Source organism: Phoenix dactylifera, chromosome 9 (genome assembly GCF_009389715.1).
Source record: "Phoenix dactylifera cultivar Barhee BC4 chromosome 9, palm_55x_up_171113_PBpolish2nd_filt_p, whole genome shotgun sequence".
NCBI lineage: Eukaryota > Viridiplantae > Streptophyta > Magnoliopsida > Arecales > Arecaceae > Phoenix > Phoenix dactylifera.
The window spans coordinates 22,734,965-22,745,834 of NC_052400.1; the positions used below are offsets into that span (position 1 = coordinate 22,734,965).

Consider the following 10,870-nt stretch of genomic DNA (forward strand, 5'->3'; position numbering starts at 1 on the left):
CCGTCCACCTGGATCTGAAAAAGTCAAACAATACTTGTCTCACTGCAGAATCCTCCACCTGCTGGCCCGCCCCAACTCTCAATGATCGTATCATATTCCTTTGCCTCCTAATGACCGTCGATCGGTGGAAGAAGCTGGTATTTCGGTCTCCCTCCTGGATCCACTGTACCCTCGACTTCTGTCTCCAAAATATCTCCTGCTGGCGCAACAGCAAATGGTGGAAAGCCAAAGAACGTCGTAGGTTCGCCATATCAGCCTCCTTAAGCTCCCCATCTTGGTCCTCCCTCCCTTGGAGCTCCATAATCGAAGCCTCCACCTCCTCTAATCTTCGAAAGATGTTGCCCACAACCTTCCGATTCCACCTGCGAAGACGACGTTTTGTGAGCTCCACCCTGCGCGACACCCTCTACATAGCATCACCCCGAACTGGCATGCTCCAAGCCTCCCTGACTACTTTCCAAGATTGGGGATATGACAGCTACAGCTTCTCAAATCGGAATGGACTATGATGACTGGAACTCGAAATTGTGGAGATCAAAAGAAGACAGTGATCAAAGGCAATCTGAGCAAGATAACTGACCTGATAGGATGGGTATCGCTGAATCCAATTCGGAGATGTAATGGCCCCGTCAAGCCGCTCCCACACCCTAGCTCACCCAGTCTATTTGTTGCACTAGATCAATTGCGGTCCAGAGAAGCCGAGGTCCGCCAGTCCAGTTGTAGCCAAAAACTTCCGAAACTCTCTCCTGTCCACTGAATCAGAATAGGCCCTACCTTCCCTTTTCTCATTAGGACTTTGAATGCAATTAAAATCGCCGACCACCATAGTCGGCACCCCCTGGGTCAACAGGCTAGTCAACTCGCCCCAAAGAACTCTCCTTGTTTGGTAGTCAGTGCTAGCATATATCCCACACAGTACCCATGGAGCTTCATTTGGTTCCGATATAACCATCAAAACCTGCTGAGAGCAATTACAAAAGACATCTACAGAAGCCATCCCCCGCTTCCACAACATCAAGGCCTGCCAAAACTTCCTCTGTCTCACCTCCACAAGTTGTCAGGAACCAATGGTTAGGGCATCAACCTCCACCTTCGCCCGAGCAAACCCTATCCGCCGCCGCTTGCTGGAGATGTTGTCTAGCTCCAACTGTCGCCCCGCCTCCGCGACTATCGCCAGGATCATCTCCCTATCCCACTACTCTAGTGGGAGCCCCGATAGCCGGACCCAAACCACCGTCCGGCTCATAGTGTGGATGTTCGAGATGAAATGGGGCATCCATTTTTCCATCGCCAGTAGCTGACAAGCCACCAGCCACGGGCCAACCTCCATCACCGCCGCCCTATCCTCTCCCGACTTGAATCGTAGTGTCATAAAGCCCTCTGCTATTGGAAGAGCTTCCACCGGCTGCTTCAGCTTGCTTCGGCCTTTGAGATCATGCGCCACCAGCTCCGCCGGGACGCGCCGCCCCAAAATTCTAGCAATGACGGTCGTCCCCTCCCACTCAGCCCGCACCTAATCCACCCGCTTCGCTGGCAGCCTCACCACCCGAGGAAAGCGGCGCTCCAATGCTGCTAGCTCTGCCTCGGTAGCCTGAAGATAGGGCGTCTCGGGGCGTCGCTGGCCTTCCTGCGCCACCGCAGACCACCGGGGGGTGGTCTCGACCATTCCCGACAGTGGAGCCACTGGTGGACCCCCGTCAGTTCCGCCTGGCTCGCAGGTCTTAGGAGCAGCCATGGGCTGCCCGCAAGGTGTTCGTCGAAATGCCTGCTCTCCGCTCTCCTCTCCCTTCTCTGCCATGGGTAGCACAAAAGGACCACTATCAATCCTTTTCCCTTGATAAAAATGAAAGAATGAATATATATCATTTTATTATTTATACATATATTTTATTTACAAGCTCTCAAGAAATAGATAATTCATGATTATCTTTTATATTTGTTGCAATTAAAGAGTAATGGTTGATGTAGAAAATTTATAAAATCTATTAACATTTTTACATTGCCAATATCATTATTAAATTTATCAAAGTTATATATGTAAAAAATTAATATTTTATTTTAATGCAAATCTAGTTAGACTAGTGACTTGAACCCTTGACCAGGTCGGTCTCCATGAGGGTTTAGGAACTATACCCATGCATCATTTGCAATCTAGATAGATAATGCCGGTTTATTCTCATCATGTGCAGTCACTTATGTTGGTTTTCATTATTGAATTCCACCCAAGATCCAATTTATATCCAAAAAAATCAGACTTATATCCATATTCGGATAAAAAATATGAATATAACTAACATTCAACTTGTATCTATAGCTGGATCAGATATTAATATATCCATATTTGTATCCATATTTTTTTCAGCGAATATAAATGTAGATACAGACATTAAACGGACACAGATATGGATAACATCTGTTTTCACCCTACTGAGGGACCTTTCAATTCTAGAATTTCTACAAGATTTCTAAGTAGAAGATAGCGAACCAGACAAACCTTTTATAGATAACCTGTTTTTAAAGAATTTCAACAATCCTCTAGTATGGTGGCACCTAGAGAACTAGTGAACCCCATTTTCCTCTGGCCTTGCAGAGATCACAATTAGAGGAAAATTCCTAGTGCCTATTCAAGAGATTCTCAGCAATCAATAATTTATCATTAACAGCCAGACAATTGAAATTTTTAACCTTAAGAGAAATAACAGATGTCTAAATCGAAGAGAATTCCTTCTTGACCAGACTATCAAAGTTTAGAAATCTGTAGTAAGAATTGACAGTGAAAGATCCATCGGAAGACCATCTCTAATGAGCTTTATCCAGATGAAGAAGGGTTGAATTGTGAAAGAGAAGATAACAAATCAGAGAGCGTTGCAAAATTAAGTAATCACCAATTGTCCTTCAAAAGAAAAGATGCAAATGAGAAACACCATTAGACCATTGAACAGGAGGAGACACAGTAGCATATTCATCCAGAGTGATGGAAAACAGATCAGGATAAAGATCAGATAAAGGGAATTGAGATTAGAATAATTTTTTGGCAGGCCTGAATTTTACAATCTTCAAAAAAACATCCTTCCTGTAATAGAACAACAGGGAGATTTCTTGACCTAAACCGTTGCCTAATTCCTTTGGTCCACCTATGCCTTTGTAGGCCAACCATAATTAGTCTTACATCACAATTTCAACTTCAGTGCAAACAGAAAGAAGCACACTGCTATAATAACAACCACAATTACCAAAGTACCATGTCCACCTTTCTAGAGTAAAATGAAAAGGAATTTATATTCTTCTAAAAAGGATGTGTTGTCAAAGGATACATTAGATGTCAGCCAAATACAAACATTTTGAACTATGTCCTCATTAAAATGATAGCTGCAGTCAGTACACAAAACAAAGCTCAAAGCACAAGGGAGAAGAAAGTAAGCATCATCACAACAATTAAAAAAAATAATCATTAGGACAAAAGTCACCTGAATGCAGATATAAACATCTTCCGTATGTGAATATACACACAGAGAGAATGTCCGACATTAAGACATTAAGGGGCCCAAAAATGATGAAGAAAATCATGCATGCATCCCATCAGTACATAAAGAGTTACAACATTCATGCTTCATTGCAAGCATGCAAATATATGCCAACACTAAAAACTAGTATAGAAAGATCAAGTAGAAATCAAAGTAAACTTGCCTTAGGTGCACTTTCCCGAATTTCATCAACCAACCACCTATTTTTTTTAGTTGTGCGAAGGTGTTATACAATGCAAATATAAGTATCTCTACCGAACATAAACTAGTCATAATCTTGTGATAACTTGGATTTATTATGAATATATGACAGGCCAGACAAATGTGAAAAAACATGATAGGACCAGTTTTTATTTGTTTTCAGTTGTTAGATACGTGAACTGGGGCTACCCTCAATGGTCAAACCCCTCTGCTTAACAACCAGAGGTTCTAGGTTCAATTCTTGGGTGGTGCACACCCAAGCATTAGGACATTGGTAATTATAATGCAGGTGGGCCTCCTTTCTCTCTCGAAAAAAAAGTTGTTACATATGCATAGTAACTTGTAGTACTGATGAAAGCATAATAATTTAGCGCACACAAGTTCATCATCACAAATGCCAATACCCAACTTATTTGGATCCAGCGTACAAGCCTATAGCTTTTCAGATCTGGGGGTGTCTCAACATCATCACTTGGTTCACATGCTAGCTAATCTAGCTTATATATGTGCCTCATGTAAATGATTGATGAGATATCTTGCTTCCAACATGAGAAAGTTAAATTCAGAAGCAATATGGCCAAACTGCACTAAACTTATTTGATAACAGAAACTGCAAAACATATTTCATGAACAGCACAAGTTGAAACTACACAAACTAAAAATAGTACATAAGTTATTGAACTCAAGCACTGTCTTGAAAGAGCCATTTGGCAATAGATGATGATATGTGCTTGAAAGCCAGAAGCAGTTATAGCTGGGTGAGGGGGCACAAAGCAACATCCTATAGATAGTGCAAAAAGTGACGTAGAATTTGCTTTAAGATACATTAATGCAATAGATTATTTTTGGTGCAAGGAATTGGAAGCTTTAAGAATTTGGGGAGAAGTAGAATCAAGATAGCAAAGCAAATTGATACCTAGGTCGACAATTCTGCTTCCTACACACAAGTGCAAACACAAATTAGTTATAGAAGTATATACTGAGAACTTGAGAGCACACATTTTGTGATCTGTCTACAAAAGAAGCATGATCTTACTGCATTTTTTTAAGTGACTGATGCCTTGAAAAACTACATGTTGCATCTATGGAGCATGGCCAATTTTGTATCAACTAGCATGCATAACATTTAAAGTATTTTTAAAAGTTTCAATCAAGCCCACAACGAATCTAGTGAATATGAACCATTCAAAATTCAGATGGCATGCTTGCTGATCCAAAAATGTACTAGTAACCAGTTTTAAGTAGGTATATGAATAGCAAACATGGATGTGTAAGAATATAGAAAATATGTCAAATTCCAAGTGAAACCTCTAATTTCTGAAATGGAACAAGGACCAATAATAACCATTTGAAGCAGTACCTATAATCAAAAGCAGGAAAGAACCAGTGCAAGAAATTCGCTACCAAACCCACAGTAGCAATATCTGTGGTGCAAGTATCCGTCAAGTGAGTGTGTTGAACCCGGACATTAACATAATTAAGCCCTTGCATAGCTCAGAAGACAACCTACGATATTAGATAATTCTCAGTACTCAATATTGAGAGGGAGAAAAATTATTCAAAGTTTAATATCTCATAACTTCAGGAAAGTACAGTTTGGTAATTGGATCAAATTCTGCAAAAATCTGAGCATTCATAATTGTTTAATCAATAGAGGAGTACTTCATAGGTACTGTGAAATGAATGGCCTTAAAACATGCACATAGATTAAATGAAGGAGGCCTTTGCTATTAAATAAATTGTAAAGAAGAGCACAAGAAGGCTTACCTACCAGCAACATTCATTATTTCAGCACAAATAGATAATAAAGAAAAATATACTTTTCTCTAGTTTTTTGCAAGATAAACTTGAAAAAGGAAATGTAACCAAACGGACTTTCTCTGGTGGCTCCCCAAGCTCTTTCACAAATACACTTCGCACTTGATCACAAGAGGAAACTGGACATCTCTTCAGCATTGAGGCCCTCATTGTTTGTACATATTCTTGAGGAACTACATATTCCTATAACAAAGTAAATTATCCATTAAAAAGATAAAAATGAAATGGATAAAAACAAGTATCAAAGAACAATAGCTACATTTTAACTGAGATTTTCTCCTAACTAATTGTACTTTTTTTATTTGTTTTAGTGAAAAGCTAACAGCATAAGATAAAAACAAACTATATATTATTATTAAAAAGTAAAATTTTCCATTTAAAGAAAAAGATTGATGGTTAATTAAATTTTCAATGAAAATTTCCTACATTTGAAATGAAGTATTCCTCTAAATAATTGTACAATTCTTTTAGTAAAAAGCCAACAGCATAAAAACATAAAGGCACCGCATATCTCTAACTCCAAAAGGATATTATAAAATGCCGCATAAGGTGGTCGTGGATTTTTCTGTTTTTTGGGTGGGGGATGGGTGGTATGACTCCAGGCCCATGCCTATAGATAATCAAAAGAACCTCTTTCAAAGAGCAAGAAGAAGTGTAAAAGGTGCAACTACCCTATAAAACAACCCAAGATGGTCTTCATCCTCATCCAGAAACTAATGAAATTATCTGATTTATAAAATGATTTTCTGATTACTCCCAGAATTTTGCATCTGAAGTTTATCCAAACTTCATAAAAATTACAATTTTATGAAACTTTGTGGTGACTTCTAGAAATACAAAAAACGTCATGAAAATCTTTCAGTATCTCCTATTCACCGAGAAGAATTTAGTAGAATCTAGTGCTCTATTCATCCACTTTTAATTGTTCAATATGTTTTTGAGTATTACTTGGCAAAATAATCCGAAATTTGCTAATATGTTTTTACTTTTTTCAGAAAAAATTCACCTCTTTCACTTCCTTGATCATGGAAATATAACAAGAACGAAGATCAACTCTATCTTCCTACCTTCATACCCACTATAGAAAATAATCATATGGAATCTCTAGCAACACTATATGGACGCCATGTGTCTTTTGTATCCTTTTCACACCTATGTAAACAACTAAATTGATTATGTGATATTATCAAAAAAAGGCAAAACTGGACCTTTGATGAATCTAACCCTTATAGTAGGAATCATGCGTTTAAAATAGCAGACCTGCTTCATATAATCCCCTTGGAAACTCATCCTGGCGCTCTCTTTCTAAGTGTTTTCCTATTTCAAAATAGTTTAGAGACCTACTTCCCTATACCCAACATGAATCAGCTCCTGCTCCAGCAGCCACTTCTAGTAAGCAAGATCTAACCTCTTCAAGATGCTGGTGTTGCTTCTGCTTTTAAAAAGTTTTTTTCATGAAAGGAGAAGATATGAAGTAGGTTTTCAAGCTTCTCCTAAAAGCAGTTTTTCTTGACTTGTTCTCCTTGTAGAAGCAATTTTCAGATATTGTTACCCAACACATTTTTTCTACGAAGCATTTTTTTGTCTTAAAAGTTACAAAAGCACTCTTTTTAGGCAACAAGAATCATGTCCTAGGTAATTATTAATCCTTATGGAAGCTTATATAATTGAAGGAAGATAATTTCTTATAGTCCCATTAAGACATGGAGCTAAATCAACAAATATCTGTCCAGTTACTATTTCAGCATCCTCAAACTGAGTGATCAAATAATCTAAACTTTCATCCAGATTTTTTAGGTCAAGAAGGGATAATATCGACATGGAACATTGGAAGCCAATTATTGACCTAACATTTAGTTATTTATTGTTGAAATTGAATATTTTAATATAACAAAATATAAAACTAAAATATGAGATACTTGATCTTAAACTTCATACATTTTAATCATTAAGTCACATAATGGATATTACATCTCAAAACAAATTCAGATTAAAACTCGTAAAACAGTAGTCAATAAAAACCCCCAAAAATAAATAACTTTCCTATGCTCAACTCTTATGCATAAGATTGTTTTCAGTACTCTTAATGCTCTCTTATTTTACATGTTCTCATTCTCCCTCTTTAACGCTCAGTTTTTTGCACAATATCATTCCTAATCCGGAAATTTTCAGTGAATATACCAAATATTTATGCAGTAAAAGGCACAGATTTTAATTTAGCCCTCCAACAGTCTAAACAAAATGATATTTGGGGAGAAAGAAGGCACCCTGATCCAACTGATTTATTTTTTTGAGATTTCACTAGTTGACTTCTCCAGTTCCTTGGTTGTTGACCAATGAAATTCAAGGTTCATATTTTGTGACACGAGACGGCATGTTCTTCTAGTGTTTCAAGAGGTTCATAATTTCGTGACACTTTTCATGAAATGCATTAGAAAAATTTATATTGTACAGAATAAGATGGTCTAATTTGAAACATACCAATTGACCAATTATGTTGACCAAGCTTGATGTAAATTCCTCCATTATGGAAGCATAACTCTTGAAGCCTATAAGCAAACCGATTATGGACTTCATGCTTGGCTCTCAACCATTCATTACTTCCTTCTTTAAGCCCCCATAATGAATACTGATAGTCTGAAAAGGAAAAAAAGGCAGCAAAGCAAGGGCATTCACATTCATAGGGCATTCATGGAGAGGTGATACAAACATTTTTTCTTAATAAATATCACAAAACACTAGCATCAATTTCTAAAATTTTTTGGTGAACAATGAAAATTCACCTAGCGCAAGGCAACATATGTGGTTATACCAGATGTACAAGCAAAAGGGCTATATTGATTCTTTAAAATCATGTTTAGAATGAATGTGGTCAGGAATGGGCTCATAAGGGTAAATATTATAACATTTAAGAACCAGTTTTGGTATTAGGGATCACATATTCAAAATAACATGTTAAATCTACAATTCTCACTTAAACATCAACTAGCTTTTGGGAAGATTATTAGAACTATAATAGCAATGAAGCATGGCCCTAGAATTTAATTAACTGTGGCTATGAATTGAAACCTCAAAAAAGAAACCCAAAAGGATGCAGCAAATCTTACCTACTACAGCATGAGCACTACACATGGTAGTAATGCTATAGCAATCTAATCTCTCTCTCTCAAACCTACTTTAAACATCAAACAAATAGTTTAAGTCTAATAGATGCAAAGTTCAAAAATAAAAAGCAATTAAAGCATCTAAATTACTGCCACTGCAGGCACTTTCTCCTGGACAAAGATGATTCTCCATAGTGTAAGTATAAACCCTCATCTCATATCTGCTAAGAAGGTATGTCTTTTCCAATATATCTAGCATTGGCCTTGCTTAACTTATTATATATAAAAAAGGGGTTATTTCTTTTCGTGAAAAAGGGGAGGGGGGTCGTTTAGACCTCACTACATTTGAAACGGCAGAAATTTGTCGACTTCAGATGCATGAAAAATTACATGTCAGCCAAATATTGTTATTTGTATGAAGATTATCATTTGAATAATATCATAGCATCGTCACATTACTGTTAACAGCTATACAATTGAAATTAATTACAAGATTACTAAATGTACTGTTTAACTGAATAAAATATGATTGTCAAATTTTAACTATGTAAAGGCCCTATATGATCATTATAAAAGTTTTTGGAAAGTTTTGGGTTATGTTTGTACTTATGCCAAAGAGACATAATGAAACTCATTTCTTTTCTTTTCTTTTATTTTCTAATTTTACTTTTTATTTTATATTTATTAATTATTTCTTGTTTGGGGGGTTATTGTCATGAAGAATGTAACGTTTCCCGCACTATCATAGTTATGCTGTTACCCAATCAAAACCAGGAGAGAGAAATGTTCAAGAGTAGCAACAAAAAGACTAAATAAATTTCAAGCTCAAGAATGCTGACAAGTGAATGGGCTATAGTTTTCAGCTCATCCAATTAACTGTCCAGGTTAATTCTCATTTCAAAACAGGATTTTCAAGGAGTCCAAAAGTCATCAACGAACGTTGTGTGAGGCATGCTTCCATATTCACGTGCATGAAATAAAGATCTTAGTCAAGTGTTACGGATCAGAAAATTTTCCAAAGCTTTTCGGTTTGGAAGCAGAGCCATAGATGAGCCCCCAAAAGTTGAGGGTTTCGGATAGAAGACCCTCAAACCTAAATCACGAAAAAGGAACTGAAACTTGGCATAAAGAGGTAGAAAACCCTAAAGTTTAAATCAATACGAAAAGAAAAGGGGAAAAAAGAAAAGGAAGAAGAAGAGCAGACTTACCGAAGGCCATGGTAGCAGCGGTGATGGAGTCGCGGAAGAGGCGAAGGGAAACGATAGTGCCAATCTTGAAATTGCTTGAGGGATCGTCGGAGGTAGCGATGGCTGCGGCCCCTGCTCCGCCAAGAAGGGTGAGGGCAGCCAGCTTCGCCCCAGCACGCCACATAATAGCCCTTATATGGCACACCCGTCGTGGGATCGCAGCTCCGGCGAGCGAGGAGACGAGGAAAAACAAGGGACGGGTATTGGCCGAGGCCTTCCGTTCCTTTCTTTTTGAGGCGAAGGGGAACGATAGTGCAAATCTTGAAAGTGCTTGAGGGATCGTCAGAGGTAGCGATGGCTGCGGCCCCTGCTCCGCCAAGAAGGGTGAGAGCAGCGAGCTTCGCCCCAGCACGCCACATAATAACCCTTATATGGCACACCCGTCGTGCGATCGCAGCTCCGGCGAGCGAGGAGACGAGGAAAAACAAGGGACGGGTATAGGCCGAGGCCTTCCGTTCCTTTCCTTTTGAGGCGAAGGGGAACGATAGTGCAAATCTTGAAAGTGCTTGAGGGATCGTCAGACGTAGCGATGGCCACGGCCCCTGCTCCACCAAGAAGGGTGAGAGCAGCGAGCTTCGCCCCAGCACGCCACATAATAGCCCTTATATGGCACACCCGTCGTGGGATCGCAGCTCCGGCGAGCGAGGAGACGAGGAAAAACAAGGGACGGGTATTGGCCGAAGCCTTCCGTTCCTTTCTTTTAAAGAAGGGCTCTCCGCTCGAAGAGTCGGCTACCAATTGCCGACAACAAGGACAAGGTAAGGCGGAACCGGCTGGGTCCGTTGAGCAAACTAGAGGCACTGAACTTTTAGCGAGGGCAGAATGACATTAAAATTTAAAATTTAGAGTTTACAATTTAGAATTTAAAGTTTAGAATTTCTAAGATTTAGAGTTTTTAAGATTTAGAATTTTTAGGGTTTAGAATTTATATGTGTTGGGGGGGGGGGGGGGGGCCTTGAATTTAGTCCGACATCGG

The 10,870-nt window shown here is 38.7% G+C and overlaps 1 protein-coding gene across 4 annotated transcripts; it reads right to left on the reverse strand.

The window, feature by feature from the left end:
* Nucleotides 1-1,816: 1,816 nt before the first annotated feature.
* On the reverse strand, nt 1,817-10,605 carry LOC103705050 (putative ABC1 protein At2g40090). Of its 4 annotated transcripts, none has more exons than XR_003385263.2 (5): nt 9,856-10,605; nt 8,025-8,180; nt 5,497-5,726; nt 5,086-5,231; nt 1,817-3,724 (listed from the first exon to the last, which is right to left on the reverse strand). XR_003385263.2 is itself a non-coding variant. In XM_039130532.1 (4 exons), exons 1-3 carry the CDS (start codon nt 10,016-10,018, stop codon nt 5,650-5,652), a joined length of 396 nt encoding a protein of 131 aa, XP_038986460.1. In that variant the 5' UTR covers nt 10,019-10,603; the 3' UTR covers nt 5,238-5,350; nt 5,601-5,649. The 4 variants fall into 4 exon arrangements, 2 of the variants coding, with proteins under 2 accessions (XP_038986460.1, XP_008786864.2); XR_003385262.2 differs by having other exon boundaries at nt 5,493-5,726; XM_039130532.1 differs by lacking the exons at nt 1,817-3,724; nt 5,086-5,231 and adding an exon at nt 5,238-5,350 and having other exon boundaries at nt 5,601-5,726; nt 9,856-10,603.
* Nucleotides 10,606-10,870: the final 265 nt, after the last annotated feature.